At 52.2% G+C, this 24,117-nt stretch overlaps 1 protein-coding gene across 1 annotated transcript in view; it reads right to left on the reverse strand.

The window, feature by feature from the left end:
• Positions 1 to 24,117, reverse strand: part of LOC140403311 (adhesion G protein-coupled receptor E1-like) — a 331,002-nt gene that overhangs the window by 265,135 nt on the left and 41,750 nt on the right. Inside the window, exons 3-4 of the mRNA XM_072491155.1 lie at positions 23,221 to 23,379; positions 8,607 to 8,765 (exon numbers count right to left, since the gene is read on the reverse strand). Of these exons, the coding sequence (XP_072347256.1) occupies positions 8,607 to 8,765; positions 23,221 to 23,379 (318 nt within the window). The remainder of the gene's footprint in view (positions 1 to 8,606; positions 8,766 to 23,220; positions 23,380 to 24,117) is intronic.

Below are 24,117 nucleotides of genomic sequence, written 5' to 3' on the forward strand. Positions count from 1 at the left end.
GAGGACTGTCGGAGTATACAGCAGGATTTAGATTGTTTGGAGACTTGGGCGGAGAGATGGCAGATGGAGTTTAATCCGGACAAATGTGAGGTAATGCATTTTGGAAGGTCTAATGCAGGTAGGGAATATACAGTGAATGGTAGAACCCTCAAGAGTATTGAAAGTCAAAGAGATCTAGGAGTACAGGTCCACAGGTCATTGAAAGGGGCAACAAGGTGGAGAAGGTAGTCAAGAAGGCATACGGCATGCTTGCCTTCATTGGCCGGGGCATTGAGTATAAGAATTGGCAAGTCATGTTGCAGCTGTATAGAACCTTAGTTAGGCCACACTTGGAGTATAGTGTTCAATTCTGGTCGCCACACTACCAGAAGGATGTGGAGGCTTTAGAGAGGGTGCAGAAGAGATTTACCAGAATGTTGCCTGGTATGGAGGGCATTAGCTATGAGGAGCGGTTGAATAAACTCGGTTTGTTCTCACTGGAACGAAGGAGGTTGAGGGGAGACCTGATAGAGGTATACAAAATTATGAGGGGCATAGACAGAGTGGATAGTCAGAAGCTTTTCCCCGGGGTAAAGGGGTCAATTACTAGGGGGCATAGGTTTAAGGTGAGAGGGGCAAGGTTTAGAGTAGATGTACGAGGCAAGTTTTTTTACGCAGAGGGTAGTGGGTGCCTGGAACTCGCTGCCGGAGGAGGTGGTGGAAGCAGGGACGGTAGTGACATTTAAGGGGCATCTTGACAAATACATGAATAGGATGGGAATAGAAGGATACGGACCCAGGAACTGTAGAAGATTGTAGTTTAGTCGGGCAGCATGGTCGGCACGGGCTTGGAGGGCCGAAGGGCCTGTTCCTGTGCTGTACATTTCTTTGTTCTTTCTTTGTTCTTTGTACCTCCTCGAGGTACTGGAAGGGTTTGGGCTAGGAGCAGGATTCGCCACTTAGGTGAGACTCCTGTACAACGCGAATGCTCGGATTACCTCATTTTGTTCTGCTACCATCTCTGAATACTTTGAGCTACAAAGAGACACAAGGCAGGGATGCCCACTGTCCCTGCTCCTGTATGCACTAGCAATATCAAACCCCTGACGATAGCTCTGTGGGACGCGAAAAGGTGGAGGGGCATTCAAAGAGGAGACAGTGAGCACAAAGTATCACTCTCTGCGGATGACTTGCTCCTGTACGTCTGAAAGCCACAGGAAGGACTGAAAGCAATCATGCAAATCCTGAAAGAGTTTGGAACCTTCTCACGTCACAAACTCAACCTGGGCAAGAGTGATGCATTCCCAGTGAACCCAAATGGGGGAGGGACAGAGCTGGAGGGGCTCCTGTTTAAAGTAGTCCAAAATAGATTCTGATACCTGGGCAACCAAATAGCCAGAGACTGGTCACAGATCCACAAGTGGAACCTGACAAGCCTGATGGAGGAAGTCAAAAAGGACTGACAGAGGTGGGGCTCACTCCCACTCTTCTTAGTGATCAAAATGAACGTGCTGCTGAGGTCCATCTTCCTGTTTAGATCTATACCGATCTTCATCCCTGATGCACTATCAATTACGACGAGACGAGAGTAGAGAGTAATCGAGACTTTATTACACAGAGGTGTGTGGCCTCCTACAGCAGCTGGCGAAATGGCTGCTGTTCGGAGAGCACACACATTTATACTCCGCTTACTGGGCGGAGCCAGCAGGCAGGGATCTACCCCCGTACCTGTAGCACAGGGGCCTTACCATAATACCAGTATATACAATATAATACAACAATGGTGACTACCACAATCCCCAAGGCCTTCTTCCAAAACATAGACAGCGCTTAATTATAGCGTATGTGTGTGTGTGTGTGTGTGTGTGTGGGGGGGGGGGGGGGGGTGGGGGGGGGTAAGACGCCGAGAGTCCCCAAATCAACACTGCAAAGGAGGAACATTAAGGGAGGCCTGACACTACCAAGTCTGCAATATTACCACTGGGCGCAACAGCGAAAAGAGTGAGGGGATGGGTACACGAACCCAACTCGGAGTGGGTGCGGAAGGAGGAGGCCTACTGCAAGGGAACGACCCCCCGGGCCCTAGCCATCGTAGCACTCCCGTCCCCCTCGGCAAAATACACATCTTGCCCCATGGTAGTGTCATGTGAGTGTACCTTTAAGAAATGGGTGTTTGTCAAATAGCTGCAGTGATGTCAGAGATTGGGTGGAACTGGGCTGTCTGTCTGTTTTACTTTCGCTTTGGGCTGTCAGGGTGTGTTTAGTTTTGTGTTGCAGATTGGGAGCTGTATCCAGCAGAACCAGGTGTAATTCTGATTTATTTCTGCATGAAAGGAATGTCTTCAACTCACTTGCTAATTTAAAAGTGATAACTGCTCTCAGTAGAGAATTTAAACCTGATGTCTGTGTTGAAGAGGGAATTTGTCTTATGGATGTTGCGAGGAAAGATTAAGGGTTACTTATGGAGTACTGTATTCTTTGGGGGAGTATTTGAGTTGATATTGTGTGTTTAAAATGTTAACTGGATTCATAGAATAAACATTGTTTTTGTTTAAAAATACTCTTAGTTCTCTGTTGAATCACACCTGTAAAGTGGGCCCTTGTGCTCCCCATAACCAAAAATCTATTTAAAGTTGTGGGTCAGGTGAACTGCATGATACACTTTGGGGTTCTCTAAACCCTGGCCCGTAATAGTAGTGGCCACACTGAAAATTTGGAACCAAATAAGGCAACACTTTGGGCTGACCAAGATGTCCCCCATGGCCCCCGTGTGCGGAAACCGCAGGTTCCCACCAGCCATGCTAGACACAACCTTTAAAAAATGGAGACAGGACGGGGGAACACTGACAGTTAGGGACTTCTATATAGGGAACAGATTAGCGACGCTGAACGAACTGACGGAGGATTGGGAACCACCGACAGGACAGGAAATGAGACACCTACAAATGAAACACTTCCTCCGTAAAGAGACAGTAGGATACCCCAGGGCCCCAGAGACCAGACTATTAGAGGACCTGATGAACACGGACAGTAAAGAAGGGGGACTCTGTGGGAAAATCGAGGAGGGGAGTGTTATAAAGAGGAGGGCTGATGGGGGGTGGGGTAAGGAGGATTGTACGCCAAGTCAGACTGCGACAAAACTAAATAAAGAAACTTATGTAAAAAAACTTTTGTACTGTACAATAAACAAAAACAAACAGCAATGTATATAATATTGAAAATGCCAATAATAAGATTATTTAAAAAAGGTAAAGGATAAATCAGGATCAATGAGCACTCCAGGATCTCTCAAGGATCCCAACGATCAGAGCACGAGACAACATCACTTTCAGCATTCCGTCTCTCCGATGTCCAGGCGACTCGCAGTCCAGACTCCGGCAGGGGGGAATGACCTGACCGCTCGGCCACCTTCATCCCCTCACGACAAAGGAATAGGACGATATAGGACCAGTGATCAGTGGGCTCAACCAACCCCTGGCCCCGAAGACAAGATAGGTTGTGCTCTATCGAGGAGGCCAGTGGTAGAGGAAACAAGGATTTATTGAACTAGGTACAATATTCTGCCCATGGCAGTAACTCTCTCCCAATCCAGTCCCCGTTGGGACAGCTACCAACTCCGAGCCCTTAACGAGCCCCAGCTGGGTGTCCTCCGCTCCCTACCTGGGAAACTCGTACACCACGAGTCCCACGGGGAGATCGACCCTGGTTTCCACGTAGTCCTGGTGGGGGTTATGAGAGATGTCAAAGATCCCACGATACTGTGTCAAAGAGGAACAGCAAAGTTCTCCCCAATTTCCTATTCCTCAACCAACACCACAAATACAGATTACTGGTATCTGGGCATTGTCTCATTGCTTACTTGTGCTCTGCTTAAATAACCTGCTGTGTCTTCTCATTGCAGCAGCAGTTGCATTTTCAAAATATTTCATTGGCTGATATCTTCTTTAGGACATCCTAAGGTTGTGACATGTTCTTTACAAAATGCAAGTCTGCTAAATGACCCAGACAAGGCTCTGGAAACATATGTAGAGCTCATGGGGATGACTGGCTGATCAGGTTGATGCACTATCAATTACGACGAGACGAGAGTGGAGAGTAATCGAGGCTTTATTGCGCAGAGATGTGTGGCCTCCTACAGCTGCTGCCGAAATGGCTGCAGCTCGGTGAGCACACACATTTATACTCCACCTACTGGGCGGAGCCAGCAGGCAGGGATCTACCCCCATACCTGTAGTACAGGAGCCTTACCATATTACCTCTTATACGTGCACTATATACAACAGTGATGACTACCACATTCACCCCCTGTTAAAAAAGAGTCCGGCGGGGGTGGCGGAAAACTATTTACATGTAAATTGAGCATTTTTTTAAAGGTGTACAGTTCTGGAAAAGTTCACAAATTCAGCCGGTCGGATGCTTTGATTCTCCGTTGTGAGCGCCGCAGTCCCGGTGGCGATGCAGGCGGCGGCTTGGTCGCCGGTGATTCCGGGAGCATGTAGTCCTCATCTTCATCCCCGGGTGGAACCAATGGGAGGACGGATCCTGGAGCGGGGGCTGTGGTGAGGTGCGCTGCGGGGGGGATGGGTGGCGACGGGGCAGTTGCGGGGGGGGGGGGGGGGGGGGGACCCAGCTGGTGCCAGGTCTCTGAGGGAGACTGTGTCTTGGCGGGCGTCGGGGTACGCCACGTAGGCGTACTGCGGGTTTGCATGGAGTAGCTGTACTCTCTCAACCAACGGGTCTGCCTTGTGGAGCCGCACGTGTTTGCGCAGGAGAACGGGTCCTGGAGTTGCCAGCCACGTTGGGAGCAAAACCCCGGAAATGGACTTCCTGGGGAAGGAAAGGAGATGTTCATGGTGGTTTGCATTAGTCGCAGTGCAAAGTGTCGATCGGATGGAGTGGAGGGCGTTGGGGACGACCTCCTGCCAGCAGGAGACCGGGAGATTTTTAGACCGTAGGGCCAGCTGGACGGCCTTCCAGACCATCCCATTCTCCCTCTCCACCCTCCCGTTTCCCCGGGGGTTGTAGCTGGTCGTCCTGCTCGAGGCAATGCCCTTGCGGAGCAGGAATTGACGCAGCTCATCACTCATAAAGGAGGATCCCCTGTCGCTGTGGATGTAAGCAGGGAAGCCAAACAGAGTGATGGTGGTATTGAGGGCCTTGATGACTGTGGCAGACGTCATATCGGGGCATGGGATGGCGAAGGGGAATCTGGAGTATTCGTCGACCACGTTAAGGAAGTACGTGTTTCGGTCGGAGGAGGGGAGGGCCCTTTGAAGTCCATGCTGAGGCGTGCAAAGGGGTGGGAGGCCTTCACCAGGTGCGCTCGGTCTGGCCGGTAGAAGCGCGGTTTGCATTCTGCGCAGACCTGACAGTCTTTGGTGACCGCCCTGACTTCCGCAATGGAGTAGGCCAGGTTGCAGGCCTTTATGAAGTGAAAGAACCGGGTGACCCCTGGGTGATAGAGACCATCGTGTAGGGCCCGGAGTTGGTCCACTTGTGCGCTGGCACATGTACCTCGGGATAGGTCATCGGGGGGCTCGTTGAGCTTACCGGGGCGATACAAAATCTCGTAATTGTAGGTGGAGAGCTCGATCCTCCACCTCAAGATTTAATCATTTTTGATCTTGCCCCGCTGTGTGTTATTGAACATGAAGGCAACCGACCGTTGGTCAGTGAGGAGAGTGAATCTCCTACCAGCCAGATAATGCCTCCAACGCCGCACAGCTTCAACGATGGCTTGGGCCTCCTTTTCGACGGAGGAGTGCCGAATTTCGGAGGCGTGGAGGGTGCGGGAAAAGAATGCCTGCCTGGTTGAGGGTGGCGGCTAGAGCGACGTCCGATGCATCGCTCTCCACTTGAAAGGGGAAGGACTCATCGACCGCGTGCATCGCGGCCTTGGCTATGTCGGCCTTGATACGGTTGAAGGCCTGGTGAGCCTCAGCCATCAGGGGGAAAGCTGTGGAGTGAATGAGTGGGCGGGCCTTGTCCGCATAGTTAGGGACCCACTGGGCATAATATGAGAAGAACCCCACGCATCGTTTGAGGGCCTTGGGGCAGTGGGGTAGGGGGAGTTACATGAGGGGGTGCATGCGATCTGGGTCGGGCCCTAGAACTCCATTTTGCAACACATAGCCAAGGATGGCTAAGCGGTTGGTGCTGAACACGCACTTCTCCTTGTTATACGTCAGGTTCAGGAGTTTGGCGGTGTGGAGAAATTTGGAAAGGTTCGCGTCGTGGTCCTGCTGGTTGTGGCCGCAGATGGTGACGTTATCCAGGTACGGGAAGGTGGCCCGCAGTCCGTACCGGTCAACCATTCGGTCCATCTCCCGTTGGAAGACCGAGACCCCGTTAGTGACGCTGAAGGGGACCCTAAGGAAGTGGTAAATGCGGCCGTCTGCTTCAAACGCCGTATATTGGCGGTCTGCCTTGCGGATGGGGAGCTGGTGGTAGGCAGATTTCAGGTCCACTGTAGAGAAGACCCGGTACGGTGCAATCTGATTGACCATATCAGATATGCATGGGAGGGGGTACGCGTCGAGCTGCGTGTACCGATTGATGGTCTGACTGTAGTCAATGACCATCCTGTGTTTCTCCCCAGTGTTTACAACTACCACTTGGGCTCTCCAGGGGCTGTTGCTGGCCTCGATGATGCCTTCCCGCAGCAGCTGCTGGACCTCCGACCTGATGAAGGTCCTGTCCTGGGCACTGTACCGTCTGATCCTGGTGGCGACCGGTTTGCAATCCGGGGTGAGGTTCGCATACAGGGAAGGTGGCTCGACCTTAAGGGTCGTGAGGCTGCACATGGTGAGGGGTGGTAGGGGCCCGCCGAATTTCAGGGTTAGGCTTTGGAGGTTGCACTGGAAGTCCAGGCCGAGTAGCAAGGCAGGGCAGAGGTTGGGGAGGTCGTAGAGCCGGAAGTTGCTGAACTCTACGTCCTGGACAGTGAGGGTGGCGGTGCAGTACCCCCGGATTTCCATGGAGTGGGATCCGGCGGCCAGGGAGATTCGTTGGGTAATGGGGTGTACCGCGAGGGAGCGGCGCCTTACCGTATCAGGGTGGATGAAGCTCTCCGTGCTCCCGGGGTCGAGAAGGCAAGGTGCCTTGTGGCCATCGACTTTCACTGTCGTCACGGTTGCGAGGTGTGTGGCCGGGACTGGTCAAGCGTGATGGAGGCGAGCTGCAGCTGGTGTTTCTGGGCCCCGGGCTGGTCGGCGGCGGTTGCGGGCAATGAGTGGCCCGATGAGATGCCTGACGAGCAGGAGTCCTGAGGCACCGTCCAAAATGGCGCCGAAGAAGGTGGCTTTAAAGATGGTGGCGCCCGCCTGCCGCATGAGGTATGATGGGGGGAAGTTGGCGGCGCCGACGGGCCGCACGTGGGCTCCGGGGGCGAAAATGGCATTACCCACGGATCGCACATGGTGGGTGCAGGAACAATGGGCGGCTTACAGCAGCGATCAACCGGGCCTGGCACACCGCAGCGAAATGCCCTTTCTTCCCGCAGGCCTTGCAGAGTGAGCTCCGCGCCAGGCAGCGCTGGCGGGGTGTTTTGTCTGCCCGCAGAAATAGCACTTGGGCCCCCCGGGGTTGGCTGGCTGTCGCGCGGCGCAGGCTTGAGATTGGCTGGGGGCGGTCACTGGTGGGGTCCACGATGTCCAGGAGGGGATTGGCGTGCGGTCGGGGACGTACGCTTGCACATTACTGGAGGCGACCGTTAGCGAGGTCGCGAGTTTCTTGATCGCCGTGAGGTCGAGCGTACCCCCTTCTAAGAGGCGCTGGCGGATGTACACCGACCCTATGCCCGTAACAAATGCGTCCCTGATTAGGAGTTTGGAATGCAGAAACTGCCTGGCAATTGCAGTTCCTAGCCAGGGAGTGCAGGGCACACCTGAAATCGTCCAATGAGAAGGTGCCTGGCTTAGAGTTTGTTGATCGGCCGGGTGTAGTTCTCCTTCAGAAGCGCAATGGCCACAGTGTAGTTGGGCGCGTCCCGGATAAGAGGAAAGATATCGGAGCTCAACCGTGTGTACAGGATCTGGAGTTTCTGTGCTTCTGAGGGTTGTTCTGTCGCTGATCCGATGTAGGCTTCAAAGCAAGCTAGCCAGTGGTCGAAGGCCGACGTGGCATTGGCTGCTTGAGGGTGCAGCTGCAGGCGATCTGGCTTGATGCGAAGGTCCATCGCTGTAAAATCTCTGGGTAATAAATTGATGCAATATCAATTACGACAAGACGAGAGTAAAGAGTAATCGAGGCTTTATTACGCAGAGATGTGTGGCCTACAGCTGCTGCCGAAATGGCTGCAGCTCGGTGAACACACACATTTATACTCCGACCGCACGGCAAACCCCTCCTGGACATTGTGGACCCCACCAGTGACCGCCCTCAGCCAATCCCAAGGCTGCGCCGCGCGACAGCCTGCCAACCCTGGGGTGCCCAAGTGCTACTTCTGCAGGCAGACAAAACACCCCGCCAGCGCTGCCCGGAGAACAAATAGATTAGTGAGGTAGATTGTCAACATTTTCATGGAAGTCAAATAGAGGTATTTATAAATAATGGGGTTGGACAAAGAGGGAAAATACATACATGCAAATTTTACAGCAACAAGCATGGTACGTGAACAATTTCTTTACCGTGGCAGTTTGTCATTGTGGTAAAGTTAGCATTTCCTGCCTGGGTGATGTATCCTTTCCTGCAGGTACAATAGAAACTCCCAAATGTATTGTGACATTCCGTGTACACACCACACCTTGCGTTTGAAATAGATTGAGTATCACCACACTCATTGTCATCTGAAATGAAGAGAAACAGGATTAGAAGATTCCTTTTACCTTTTGTTGAATGAAGGATCACTTGGGAACCAATGGGATTTTCTCTCGTTTGGTTTTAGAGAGGGGAGTAACATTTATGAAATTATAATGGTGTAAAGTGCGGATTTAATTAGTTACTTTTACACATTCTTTCCGACTGCCACCCCAGCTGGGAACACCGGGGCCCAGACTTTTGCGGAGTTGTGGAGACTGCGCCTTATCCAAAATGGCACCGGGTTCCCAGATCCTGAAGTCACACATCCCATTTCCAACAGAACTTGGGTGTGATTCAGGGAAGGGGAGATGGGGGGGGGGGGGGGTGCAGACCGGGTTGAACTGGAGGGTATGGTGTAGGGCAAACTGGAGGGGAGGGGGAGAGGCAGCCGAGGGTAGGGGGTGGGGCAGACCAGAGCGGAGGGGGCATGGAAGTGGGGGGTGGAGACAGTGGGGCAGGGGGAGGAATGGGGCAGAGGAGAGAGAATGTGGTGGGGAAGATTGGTGTGCAGTGGGCCGGATGGGAAGGCAGACTGGAGATGGAGGTGGAGGAGCCACTGGGGTGGGGGGGGGGGGAGGGGTGGGGACCACGAGGGGGAGGCAGACCTGGAAGTGGAGCATCTTCCCAGGGAGGGGACTGATCAGTTGGGGTTGGGGTAAGTCGGGTGGGTTTGCACCGGGGTGGGGGCTTTGTACTGGGTTGGACCAGGAGTGGGGGTCGCAGGGAGGGCAGGGGGAGGGGCTGGGTCAGGCTAGGGTGAGGGAGGGTGGTGTGGAGGGAGCAGGTTGGCAGGGGGTTTCGGGCAGTGTCAGGGGTTGTGGAGGGCAGTCGGGACACGTTTTTGGAGGGGGGGTTTGGGACGAAGGTGGTGGGGTTTGGTTGGGGCGGTGTCAGGTTGGGTTGGTCGGGGTCAGGTCGGAAGGAGGATTGAATTGGAGGTGGGGTTGGTGTTCTGTGTCTGCTTTGGGGTCGTGTATGGGGGGTGTCCATATCAGGCTGGGTCTTGGTTTTTTAAATAGTTACTCTAGTCAAAAGTGACTTTGTTCCTCAAACAATCCCAGAGTTACTTAGGACATATAACAGTAAAGCACAGTATACGCCCTTTGTCCAAGATGTGCCGACCATTTATCCGAATCTAAAATCAACCTAACCTACACCCCTTCAATTTACTGCTGTCCATGTGCCTGTCTAAGAGTCGCTTAAATGTCCTTAATGACTCTGACTCCACCACCTCTGCTGGCAGTGCATTCCACACACCCACCACTCTCTGTGTAAAGAACCGACCTCTGACATCTCCCCTATACCTTTCTCCAATCACCTTAAAATTATGTCCCCTCATGACAGCCATTTCCATTCTGGGGAAAAGTATCTGGCTATCCACTCTATCCATGCCTCTCATCACCTTGTACACCTCTATCAAGTCACCTCTCTTCCTTCGCTCCAGTGAGAAAAGCCCTAGCCCCCTCAACCTTTCTTCATAAGACATGCCCTCCAGTCCAGGCAGCATCCTAGTAAATCTCCTCTGTACCCTCTCCAAAGCATCCACATCCTTCCTATAGTGAGGCGACCAGAACTGGACACAATATTCCAAGTGATTTCTAACCAGGGTTTTATAAAGCTGCAGGAAAACCTTGCAGCTCTTAAAGTCAATGCCCCTGTTAATGAAAGCCAACACACCACATGCCTTCTTAACAACCCTATCAACCTGGGTGGCAACTTAGAGGGCTCTGTGTACATGGACCCCAAGATCCCTCTGTTCTTCCACACTTCGAAGAATCCTGCCTTTAACCCTGTATTCAGCTTCAAATTCGACCTTCCAAAATGAATCACTTCACATTCATCAAGGTTGAACTCCATCTGCCACTTTTCAGCCCAGCTCTGCACCCTGTCAAAGTCCTATTGTAACCTGCAACAGCCCTCAACACTATCAACAACTCCAACCTTTGTGTCATCAGCAAATTTTCTAACCCACCCTTCCACTTCCTCATCCAAGTCATTTATAAAAACCACAAAGAACAGAGGTCCCAGAACAGATCCTTGCAGGACACCACTGGTCACCGACCTCCAGGCGGAATACTTTCCATCTACTACCACTCGCTGTCTTCGTTCGGCCAGCCAATTCTGTATCCAGACAGCCAAATTTCCCTGTATCCCATCCCCCTTAACTTTCTGAATGAGCCTACCATGGGGAACCTTATCAAATGTCTTACTGAATCATCTCGAGACTTCCGGTGACGACTATGGAGGAGTAGGTCGCACATTTGGTGGCTCCTGCTTTGGTTGGGCTTTTGGACCTTTTCCCTGGATTTTTCTTTGATTTTAATCAGAAGGTTTGTTGGCTGAGGCAGCTGGGCACGGTTTCCTCGCATTGGTTTATGGAAAAAAGGATTAGAAGCGTGCGAAAGGGCAGGAACAAGAAGCCAGTAGTGAGTGGTGTGGAAGCTGGAACTGGAGTCAGTATGGCCGAGGGGCCGATCCCTGGGGTGGCAGCGCAGCGTGCAGCGGACCCAGTGATGCAGGCCATCCAGGATGGTTTCGCCAGACAGAAGCGGGAATGTCTGGACCCGATCAAGGAGTCAATTGATCGCCTGGAAAGCAGACTGGGCACCCAGGACCGGGCGATTCAGAAGGTGGAGAAGGTGCTGCTGGAACAAGAGGAGCACCAAACAGCGGTGGAGCTGGAGGTGGGGATGCTTCGAGAGCAGCAGAAAAGGCTCTTGGAAAAGGTGGAAGACCTTGAGAACCGGTCCTGCCCACAGAATCTAAGAATTGTCGGGCTTCCTCAGGGAGCTGAGGGAGCAGATGCAGGAGCATACGTGGCGGGTATGTTCGAAAAGCTGCTTGGCGAAGGGGCATTCCCCCGACCGCTGGAGGTGGACAGGGCGTGTCGGGCGCTTGCCAGGAAGCTGTGGGCGGGGGACTCTCCAAGGGCGATGGTGATGAGATTCCACAGGTTCCTGGATAAGGAATGTATTCTGCGGTGGGCCAAGCGCACGCGAAGTTGCAAGTGGGAGAATAGCATCCTGCGGGTGTACCAGGACCTGAGCGTGGAGGTGGCGAGGAAGAGGGCAGGCTTCAACCAGGTCAAGGCGATCTTCTTTAAGAAGCAGGTGAAGTTCGGCCTGCTGTACCCTGCGCGCTTGTGGATCATGCATGAAGACCAACAACATTATTTTGAGTCGCCCGATGAGGCGCTGGACTATGCAAAAAGAAAAGGACTGGTGGGAGCTTGAGAACCTTTGGACTCAGTGACAATATGTTGGCCTGTATTGGGCCCATTTTCTTTGTCTGTTCTTTTTCTGGGTTTTTTTTTGTTTATTTGTTTTTTCATCTCTCCCCCCTTGGATTGTTGGTGGGGCTGCAGTTGGGGCGGGGGGGGGGGGTTCCTCTCTTACTGTTGTTAAAATTGGCTATGTTTTTTCGTATTGCTTTGTATAAGTCTTCTCGGGGGGGTGTTTGCTAGTGCAGTTGGGGAGGGTTTAAACTAATGTGCCAGGGGGATGGGAACCGATGTAGGAAGTCAGTGGGGACAGAAACAAAAGGCAGGAAGGGAGAGTGTGTAAAGCATGACCAGAGAAAGCAGGGCAGAGAGCAAGGAAGGTCTACATTAAACTGCATTTATTTCAATGCAAGGGGCCTGACGGGCAAAGCGGATGAACTCAGGGCATGGACGGGCACATGGGACTGGGATATTATAGCTATGACTGAAACATGGCTAAGGGAGGGGCAGGACTGGCAGCTCAATGTTCCGGGGTACAGATGCTATAGAAAGGATAGAACAGGAGGTAAGAGAGGAGGGGGAGTGGCGTTTTTGATTAGGGAGAACATCACGGCAGTACTTAGAGGGGATATATCCGAGGGTTCGCCCACTGAGTCTATATGGGTGGAACTGAAAAATAAGAAGGGAGAGATCACCTTGGTAGGACTGTACTACAGGCCCCCAAATAGTCAGCGGGAAATTGAGGAGCAAATATGTAAGGAGATTACAGATAGCTGCAAGAATAATAGGGTGGTAGTAGTAGGGGACTTTAACTTTCCCAACATTGACTGGGACAGCCATAGCATTAGGGGCTTGGATGGAGGGAAATTTGTTGAGTGTATTCAGGAGGAATTTCTCATTCAGTATGTGGATGGACCGACTAGAGAGGGGGCAAAACTTGACCTCGTCTTGGGAAATAAGGAAGGGCAAGTGACAGAAGTGCTAGTGAGGGATCACTTTGGGACAAGTGACCATAATTCCATTAGTTTTAAGATAGCTATGGAGAATGATAGGTCTGGCCCAAGAGTTAAAATTCTTAATTGGGGCAAGGCCAATTTTGATGGTATCAGACAGGAACTTGCAGAGGTAGATTGGGGGAGACTATTGGCAGGCAAAGGGACGGCTGGTAAATGGGAGGCTTTTAAAAATGTGTTAACCAGGGTGCAGGGTAAGCACATTCCCTTTAGAGTGAAGGGCAAGGCTGGTAGAAGTAGGGAACCCTGGATGACTCGAGATATTGAGACTCTGGTCAAAAAGAAGAAGGAGGCATATGACGTACATAAGCAACTGGGATCAAGTAGATCCCTTGAAGAGTATAGAGATTGTCGAAATAGAGTTAAGAGGGAAATCAGGAGGGCAAAAAGGGGACATGAAAGTTGAAAGGAATACAGGACCGGCACGTTCCTGTGAGGAAGAAGGATAAATACGGCAATTTTCGGGAACCTTGGATGACGAGTGATATTGTAGGCCTCGTCAAAAAGAAAAAGGAGGCATTTGTCAGGGCTAAAAGGCTGGGAACAGACGAAGCCTGCGTGGAATATAAGGAAAGTAGGAAGGAACTTAAGCAAGGAGTCAGGAGGGCTAGAAGGGGTCACGAAAAGTCATTGGCAAATAGGGTTAAGGAAAATCCCAAGGCTTTTTACACGTACATAAAAAACAAGAGGGTAGCCAGGGAAAGGGTTGGCCCACTGAAGGATAGGCAAGGAAATCTATGTGTGGAGCCAGAGGAAATGGGCGAGGTACTAAATGAATACTTTGCATCAGTATTCACTAAAGAGAAGGAATTGGTAGATGTTGAGTCTGGAGAAGGGGGTGTAGATAGCCTGGGTCACATTGTGATCCAAAAAGACGAGGTGTTGGGTGTCTTAAAAAATATTAAGGTAGATAAGTCCCCAGGGCCTGATGGGATCTACCCCAGAATACTGAAGGAGGCTGGAGAGGAAATTGCTGGGGCCTTGACAGAAATCTTTGGATCCTCGCTGTATTCAAGGGATGTCCCGGAGGACTGGAGAATAGCCAATGTTGTTCCTCTGTTTAAGAAGGGTAGCAAGGATAATCCCGGGAACTACAGGCCGGTGAGCCTTACTTCAGTGGTAGGGAAATTACTGGAGAGAATTCTTCGAGACAGGATCTACTCCCATTTGGAAGCAAATGGACGTATTAGTGAGAGGCAGCACGGTTTTGTGAAGGGGAGGTCGTGTCTCACTAACTTGATAGAGTTTTTCGAGGAGGTCACTAAGATGATTGATGCAGGTAGGGCAGTGGATGTTGTCTATATGGACTTCAGTAAGGCCTTTGACAAGGTCCCTCATGGTAGACTAGTACAAAAGGTGAAGTCGCACGGGATCAGGGGTGAGCTGGCAAGGTGGTACAGAACTGGCTAGGCCATAGAAGGCAGAGTGTTGTAATGGAAGGATGCTTTTCTCATTGGAGGGCTGTGACCAGTGGTGTTCCACAGGGATCAGTGCTGGGACCTTTGCTCTTTGTAGTATATATAAATGATTTGGAGGAAAATGTGGCTGGTCTGATTAGTAAGTTTGCAGACGACACAAAGGTTGGTGGAATTGCGGATAGCGATGAGGACTGTCGGAGTATACAGCAGGATTTAGATTGTTTGGAGACTTGGGCGGAGAGATGGCAGATGGAGTTTAATCCGGACAAATGTGAGGTAATGCATTTTGGAAGGTCTAATGCAGGTAGGGAATATACAGTGAATGGTAGAACCCTCAAGAGTATTGAAAGTCAAAGAGATCTAGGAGTACAGGTCCACAGGTCATTGAAAGGGGCAACAAGGTGGAGAAGGTAGTCAAGAAGGCATACGGCATGCTTGCCTTCATTGGCCGGGGCATTGAGTATAAGAATTGGCAAGTCATGTTGCAGCTGTATAGAACCTTAGTTAGGCCACACTTGGAGTATAGTGTTCAATTCTGGTCGCCACACTACCAGAAGGATGTGGAGGCTTTAGAGAGGGTGCAGAAGAGATTTACCAGAATGTTGCCTGGTATGGAGGGCATTAGCTATGAGGAGCGGTTGAATAAACTCGGTTTGTTCTCACTGGAACGAAGGAGGTTGAGGGGAGACCTGATAGAGGTATACAAAATTATGAGGGGCATAGACAGAGTGGATAGTCAGAAGCTTTTCCCCGGGGTAAAGGGGTCAATTACTAGGGGGCATAGGTTTAAGGTGAGAGGGGCAAGGTTTAGAGTAGATGTACGAGGCAAGTTTTTTTACGCAGAGGGTAGTGGGTGCCTGGAACTCGCTGCCGGAGGAGGTGGTGGAAGCAGGGACGGTAGTGACATTTAAGGGGCATCTTGACAAATACATGAATAGGATGGGAATAGAAGGATACGGACCCAGGAACTGTAGAAGATTGTAGTTTAGTCGGGCAGCATGGTCGGCACGGGCTTGGAGGGCCGAAGGGCCTGTTCCTGTGCTGTACATTTCTTTGTTCTTTCTTTGTTCTTTGTACCTCCTCGAGGTACTGGAAGGGTTTGGGCTAGGAGCAGGATTCGCCACTTAGGTGAGACTCCTGTACAACGCGAATGCTCGGATTACCTCATTTTGTTCTGCTACCATCTCTGAATACTTTGAGCTACAAAGAGACACAAGGCAGGGATGCCCACTGTCCCTGCTCCTGTATGCACTAGCAATATCAAACCCCTGACGATAGCTCTGTGGGACGCGAAAAGGTGGAGGGGCATTCAAAGAGGAGACAGTGAGCACAAAGTATCACTCTCTGCGGATGACTTGCTCCTGTACGTCTGAAAGCCACAGGAAGGACTGAAAGCAATCATGCAAATCCTGAAAGAGTTTGGAACCTTCTCACGTCACAAACTCAACCTGGGCAAGAGTGATGCATTCCCAGTGAACCCAAATGGGGGAGGGACAGAGCTGGAGGGGCTCCTGTTTAAAGTAGTCCAAAATAGATTCTGATACCTGGGCAACCAAATAGCCAGAGACTGGTCACAGATCCACAAGTGGAACCTGACAAGCCTGATGGAGGAAGTCAAAAAGGACTGACAGAGGTGGGGCTCACTCCCACTCTTCTTAGTGATCAAAATGAACGTGCTGCTGAGGTCCATCTTCCTGTTTAGATCTATACCGATCTTCATCCCTGATGCACTATCAATTACGACGAGACGAGAGTAGAGAGTAATCGAGACTTTATTACACAGAGGTGTGTGGCCTCCTACAGCAGCTGGCGAAATGGCTGCTGTTCGGAGAGCACACACATTTATACTCCGCTTACTGGGCGGAGCCAGCAGGCAGGGATCTACCCCCGTACCTGTAGCACAGGGGCCTTACCATAATACCAGTATATACAATATAATACAACAATGGTGACTACCACAATCCCCAAGGCCTTCTTCCAAAACATAGACAGCGCTTAATTATAGCGTATGTGTGTGTGTGTGTGTGTGTGTGTGGGGGGGGGGGGGGGTGGGGGGGGGTAAGACGCCGAGAGTCCCCAAATCAACACTGCAAAGGAGGAACATTAAGGGAGGCCTGACACTACCAAGTCTGCAATATTACCACTGGGCGCAACAGCGAAAAGAGTGAGGGGATGGGTACACGAACCCAACTCGGAGTGGGTGCGGAAGGAGGAGGCCTACTGCAAGGGAACGACCCCCCGGGCCCTAGCCATCGTAGCACTCCCGTCCCCCTCGGCAAAATACACATCTTGCCCCATGGTAGTGTCATGTGAGTGTACCTTTAAGAAATGGGTGTTTGTCAAATAGCTGCAGTGATGTCAGAGATTGGGTGGAACTGGGCTGTCTGTCTGTTTTACTTTCGCTTTGGGCTGTCAGGGTGTGTTTAGTTTTGTGTTGCAGATTGGGAGCTGTATCCAGCAGAACCAGGTGTAATTCTGATTTATTTCTGCATGAAAGGAATGTCTTCAACTCACTTGCTAATTTAAAAGTGATAACTGCTCTCAGTAGAGAATTTAAACCTGATGTCTGTGTTGAAGAGGGAATTTGTCTTATGGATGTTGCGAGGAAAGATTAAGGGTTACTTATGGAGTACTGTATTCTTTGGGGGAGTATTTGAGTTGATATTGTGTGTTTAAAATGTTAACTGGATTCATAGAATAAACATTGTTTTTGTTTAAAAATACTCTTAGTTCTCTGTTGAATCACACCTGTAAAGTGGGCCCTTGTGCTCCCCATAACCAAAAATCTATTTAAAGTTGTGGGTCAGGTGAACTGCATGATACACTTTGGGGTTCTCTAAACCCTGGCCCGTAATAGTAGTGGCCACACTGAAAATTTGGAACCAAATAAGGCAACACTTTGGGCTGACCAAGATGTCCCCCATGGCCCCCGTGTGCGGAAACCGCAGGTTCCCACCAGCCATGCTAGACACAACCTTTAAAAAATGGAGACAGGACGGGGGAACACTGACAGTTAGGGACTTCTATATAGGGAACAGATTAGCGACGCTGAACGAACTGACGGAGGATTGGGAACCACCGACAGGACAGGAAATGAGACACCTACAAATGAAACACTTCCTCCGTAAAGAGACAGTAGGATACCCCAGGGCCCCAGAGACCAGACTATTAGAGGACCTGATGAACACGGACAGTAAAGAAGGGGGACTCTGTGGGAAAATCGAGGAGGGGAGTGTTATAAAGAGGAGGGCTGATGGGGGGTGGGGTAAGGAGGATTGTACGCCAAGTCAGACTGCGACAAAACTAAATAAAGAAACTTATGTAAAAAAACTTTTGTACTGTACAATAAACAAAAACAAACAGCAATGTATATAATATTGAAAATGCCAATAATAAGATTATTTAAAAAAGGTAAAGGATAAATCAGGATCAATGAGCACTCCAGGATCTCTCAAGGATCCCAACGATCAGAGCACGAGACAACATCACTTTCAGCATTCCGTCTCTCCGATGTCCAGGCGACTCGCAGTCCAGACTCCGGCAGGGGGGAATGACCTGACCGCTCGGCCACCTTCATCCCCTCACGACAAAGGAATAGGACGATATAGGACCAGTGATCAGTGGGCTCAACCAACCCCTGGCCCCGAAGACAAGATAGGTTGTGCTCTATCGAGGAGGCCAGTGGTAGAGGAAACAAGGATTTATTGAACTAGGTACAATATTCTGCCCATGGCAGTAACTCTCTCCCAATCCAGTCCCCGTTGGGACAGCTACCAACTCCGAGCCCTTAACGAGCCCCAGCTGGGTGTCCTCCGCTCCCTACCTGGGAAACTCGTACACCACGAGTCCCACGGGGAGATCGACCCTGGTTTCCACGTAGTCCTGGTGGGGGTTATGAGAGATGTCAAAGATCCCACGATACTGTGTCAAAGAGGAACAGCAAAGTTCTCCCCAATTTCCTATTCCTCAACCAACACCACAAATACAGATTACTGGTATCTGGGCATTGTCTCATTGCTTACTTGTGCTCTGCTTAAATAACCTGCTGTGTCTTCTCATTGCAGCAGCAGTTGCATTTTCAAAATATTTCATTGGCTGATATCTTCTTTAGGACATCCTAAGGTTGTGACATGTTCTTTACAAAATGCAAGTCTGCTAAATGACCCAGACAAGGCTCTGGAAACATATGTAGAGCTCATGGGGATGACTGGCTGATCAGGTTGATGCACTATCAATTACGACGAGACGAGAGTGGAGAGTAATCGAGGCTTTATTGCGCAGAGATGTGTGGCCTCCTACAGCTGCTGCCGAAATGGCTGCAGCTCGGTGAGCACACACATTTATACTCCACCTACTGGGCGGAGCCAGCAGGCAGGGATCTACCCCCATACCTGTAGTACAGGAGCCTTACCATATTACCTCTTATACGTGCACTATATACAACAGTGATGACTACCACATTCACCCCCTGTTAAAAAAGAGTCCGGCGGGGGTGGCGGAAAACTATTTACATGTAAATTGAGCATTTTTTTAAAGGTGTACAGTTCTGGAAAAGTTCACAAATTCAGCCGGTCGGATGCTTTGATTCTCCGTTGTGAGCGCCGCAGTCCCGGTGGCGATGCAGGCGGCGGCTTGGTCGCCGGTGATTCCGGGAGCATGTAGTCCTCATCTTCATCCCCGGGTGGAACCAATGGGAGGACGGATCCTGGAGCGGGGGCTGTGGTGAGGTGCGCTGCGGGGGGGATGGGTGGCGACGGGGCAGTTGCGGGGGGGGGGGGGGGGGGGGGGACCCAGCTGGTGCCAGGTCTCTGAGGGAGACTGTGTCTTGGCGGGCGTCGGGGTACGCCACGTAGGCGTACTGCGGGTTTGCATGGAGTAGCTGTACTCTCTCAACCAACGGGTCTGCCTTGTGGAGCCGCACGTGTTTGCGCAGGAGAACGGGTCCTGGAGTTGCCAGCCACGTTGGGAGCAAAACCCCGGAAATGGACTTCCTGGGGAAGGAAAGGAGATGTTCATGGTGGTTTGCATTAGTCGCAGTGCAAAGTGTCGATCGGATGGAGTGGAGGGCGTTGGGGACGACCTCCTGCCAGCAGGAGACCGGGAGATTTTTAGACCGTAGGGCCAGCTGGACGGCCTTCCAGACCATCCCATTCTCCCTCTCCACCCTCCCGTTTCCCCGGGGGTTGTAGCTGGTCGTCCTGCTCGAGGCAATGCCCTTGCGGAGCAGGAATTGACGCAGCTCATCACTCATAAAGGAGGATCCCCTGTCGCTGTGGATGTAAGCAGGGAAGCCAAACAGAGTGATGGTGGTATTGAGGGCCTTGATGACTGTGGCAGACGTCATATCGGGGCATGGGATGGCGAAGGGGAATCTGGAGTATTCGTCGACCACGTTAAGGAAGTACGTGTTTCGGTCGGAGGAGGGGAGGGCCCTTTGAAGTCCATGCTGAGGCGTGCAAAGGGGTGGGAGGCCTTCACCAGGTGCGCTCGGTCTGGCCGGTAGAAGCGCGGTTTGCATTCTGCGCAGACCTGACAGTCTTTGGTGACCGCCCTGACTTCCGCAATGGAGTAGGCCAGGTTGCAGGCCTTTATGAAGTGAAAGAACCGGGTGACCCCTGGGTGATAGAGACCATCGTGTAGGGCCCGGAGTTGGTCCACTTGTGCGCTGGCACATGTACCTCGGGATAGGTCATCAGGGGGCTCGTTGAGCTTACCGGGGCGATACAAAATCTCGTAATTGTAGGTGGAGAGCTCGATCCTCCACCTCAAGATTTAATCATTTTTGATCTTGCCCCGCTGTGTGTTATTGAACATGAAGGCAACCGACCGTTGGTCAGTGAGGAGAGTGAATCTCCTACCAGCCAGATAATGCCTCCAACGCCGCACAGCTTCAACGATGGCTTGGGCCTCCTTTTCGACGGAGGAGTGCCGAATTTCGGAGGCGTGGAGGGTGCGGGAAAAGAATGCCTGCCTGGTTGAGGGTGGCGGCTAGAGCGACGTCCGATGCATCGCTCTCCACTTGAAAGGGGAAGGACTCATCGACCGCGTGCATCGCGGCCTTGGCTATGTCGGCCTTGATACGGTTGAAGGCCTGGTGAGCCTCAGCCATCAGGGGGAAAGCTGTGGAGTGAATGAGTGGGCGGGCCTTGTCCGCATAGTTAGGGACCCACTGGGCATAATATGAGAAGAACCCCACGCATCGTTTGAGGGCCTTGGGGCAGTGGGGTAGGGGGAGTTACATGAGGGGGTGCATGCGATCTGGGTCGGGCCCTAGAACTCCATTTTGCAACACATAGCCAAGGATGGCTAAGCGGTTGGTGCTGAACACGCACTTCTCCTTGTTATACGTCAGGTTCAGGAGTTTGGCGGTGTGGAGAAATTTGGAAAGGTTCGCGTCGTGGTCCTGCTGGTTGTGGCCGCAGATGGTGACGTTATCCAGGTACGGGAAGGTGGCCCGCAGTCCGTACCGGTCAACCATTCGGTCCATCTCCCGTTGGAAGACCGAGACCCCGTTAGTGACGCTGAAGGGGACCCTAAGGAAGTGGTAAATGCGGCCGTCTGCTTCAAACGCCGTATATTGGCGGTCTGCCTTGCGGATGGGGAGCTGGTGGTAGGCAGATTTCAGGTCCACTGTAGAGAAGACCCGGTACGGTGCAATCTGATTGACCATATCAGATATGCATGGGAGGGGGTACGCGTCGAGCTGCGTGTACCGATTGATGGTCTGACTGTAGTCAATGACCATCCTGTGTTTCTCCCCAGTGTTTACAACTACCACTTGGGCTCTCCAAGGGCTGTTGCTGGCCTCGATGATGCCTTCCCGCAGCAGCTGCTGGACCTCCGACCTGATGAAGGTCCTGTCCTGGGCACTGTACCGTCTGATCCTGGTGGCGACCGGTTTGCAATCCGGGGTGAGGTTCGCATACAGGGAAGGTGGCTCGACCTTAAGGGTCGTGAGGCTGCACATGGTGAGGGGTGGTAGGGGCCCGCCGAATTTCAGGGTTAGGCTTTGGAGGTTGCACTGGAAGTCCAGGCCGAGTAGCAAGGCAGGGCAGAGGTTGGGGAGGTCGTAGAGCCGGAAGTTGCTGAACTCTACGTCCTGGACAGTGAGGGTGGCGGTGCAGTACCCCCGGATTTCCATGGAGTGGGATCCGGCGGCCAGGGAGATTCGTTGGGTAATGGGGTGTACCGCGAGGGAGCGGCGCCTTACCGTATCAGGGTGGATGAAGCTCTCCGTGCTCCCGGGGTCGAGAAGGCAAGGTGCCTTGTGGCCATCGACTTTCACTGTCGTCACGGTTGCGAGGTGTGTGGCCGGGACTGGTCAAGCGTGATGGAGGCGAGCTGCAGCTGGTGTTTCTGGGCCCCGGGCTGGTCGGCGGCGGTTGCGGGCAATGAGTGGCCCGATGAGATGCCTGACGAGCAGGAGTCCTGAGGCACCGTCCAAAATGGCGCCGAAGAAGGTGGCTTTAAAGATGGTGGCGCCCGCCTGCCGCATGAGGTATGATGGGGGGAAGTTGGCGGCGCCGACGGGCCGCACGTGGGCTCCGGGGGCGAAAATGGCATTACCCACGGATCGCACATGGTGGGTGCAGGAACAATGGGCGGCTTACAGCGGCGATCAACCGGGCCTGGCACACCGCAGCGAAATGCCCTTTCTTCCCGCAGGCCTTGCAGAGTGAGCTCCGCGCCAGGCAGCGCTGGCGGGGTGTTTTGTCTGCCCGCAGAAATAGCACTTGGGCCCCCCGGGGTTGGCTGGCTGTCGCGCGGCGCAGGCTTGAGATTGGCTGGGGGCGGTCACTGGTGGGGTCCACGATGTCCAGGAGGGGATTGGCGTGCGGTCGGGGACGTACGCTTGCACATTACTGGAGGCGACCGTTAGCGAGGTCGCGAGTTTCTTGATCGCCGTGAGGTCGAGCGTACCCCCTTCTAAGAGGCGCTGGCGGATGTACACCGACCCTATGCCCGTAACAAATGCGTCCCTGATTAGGAGTTTGGAATGCAGAAACTGCCTGGCAATTGCAGTTCCTAGCCAGGGAGTGCAGGGCACACCTGAAATCGTCCAATGAGAAGGTGCCTGGCTTAGAGTTTGTTGATCGGCCGGGTGTAGTTCTCCTTCAGAAGCGCAATGGCCACAGTGTAGTTGGGCGCGTCCCGGATAAGAGGAAAGATATCGGAGCTCAACCGTGTGTACAGGATCTGGAGTTTCTGTGCTTCTGAGGGTTGTTCTGTCGCTGATCCGATGTAGGCTTCAAAGCAAGCTAGCCAGTGGTCGAAGGCCGACGTGGCATTGGCTGCTTGAGGGTGCAGCTGCAGGCGATCTGGCTTGATGCGAAGGTCCATCGCTGTAAAATCTCTGGGTAATAAATTGATGCAATATCAATTACGACAAGACGAGAGTAAAGAGTAATCGAGGCTTTATTACGCAGAGATGTGTGGCCTACAGCTGCTGCCGAAATGGCTGCAGCTCGGTGAACACACACATTTATACTCCGACCGCACGGCAAACCCCTCCTGGACATTGTGGACCCCACCAGTGACCGCCCTCAGCCAATCCCAAGGCTGCGCCGCGCGACAGCCTGCCAACCCTGGGGTGCCCAAGTGCTACTTCTGCAGGCAGACAAAACACCCCGCCAGCGCTGCCCGGAGAACAAATAGATTAGTGAGGTAGATTGTCAACATTTTCATGGAAGTCAAATAGAGGTATTTATAAATAATGGGGTTGGACAAAGAGGGAAAATACATACATGCAAATTTTACAGCAACAAGCATGGTACGTGAACAATTTCTTTACCGTGGCAGTTTGTCATTGTGGTAAAGTTAGCATTTCCTGCCTGGGTGATGTATCCTTTCCTGCAGGTACAATAGAAACTCCCAAATGTATTGTGACATTCCGTGTACACACCACACCTTGCGTTTGAAATAGATTGAGTATCACCACACTCATTGTCATCTGAAATGAAGAGAAACAGGATTAGAAGATTCCTTTTACCTTTTGTTGAATGAAGGATCACTTGGGAACCAATGGGATTTTCTCTCGTTTGGTTTTAGAGAGGGGAGTAACATTTATGAAATTATAATGGTGTAAAGTGCGGATTTAATTAGTTACTTTTACACATTCTTTCCGACTGCCACCCCAGCTGGGAACACCGGGGCCCAGACTTTTGCGGAGTTGTGGAGACTGCGCCTTATCCAAAATGGCACCGGGTTCCCAGATCCTGAAGTCACACATCCCATTTCCAACAGAACTTGGGTGTGATTCAGGGAAGGGGAGATGGGGGGGGGGGGGGGGTGCAGACCGGGTTGAACTGGAGGGTATGGTGTAGGGCAAACTGGAGGGGAGGGGGAGAGGCAGCCGAGGGTAGGGGGTGGGGCAGACCAGAGCGGAGGGGGCATGGAAGTGGGGGGTGGAGACAGTGGGGCAGGGGGAGGAATGGGGCAGAGGAGAGAGAATGTGGTGGGGAAGATTGGTGTGCAGTGGGCCGGATGGGAAGGCAGACTGGAGATGGAGGTGGAGGAGCCACTGGGGTGGGGGGGGGGGGAGGGGTGGGGACCACGAGGGGGAGGCAGACCTGGAAGTGGAGCATCTTCCCAGGGAGGGGACTGATCAGTTGGGGTTGGGGTAAGTCGGGTGGGTTTGCACCGGGGTGGGGGCTTTGTACTGGGTTGGACCAGGAGTGGGGGTCGCAGG

The sequence above is a fragment of the Scyliorhinus torazame genome, chromosome 27, assembly GCF_047496885.1.
Source record: "Scyliorhinus torazame isolate Kashiwa2021f chromosome 27, sScyTor2.1, whole genome shotgun sequence".
Taxonomy (NCBI): domain Eukaryota; kingdom Metazoa; phylum Chordata; class Chondrichthyes; order Carcharhiniformes; family Scyliorhinidae; genus Scyliorhinus; species Scyliorhinus torazame.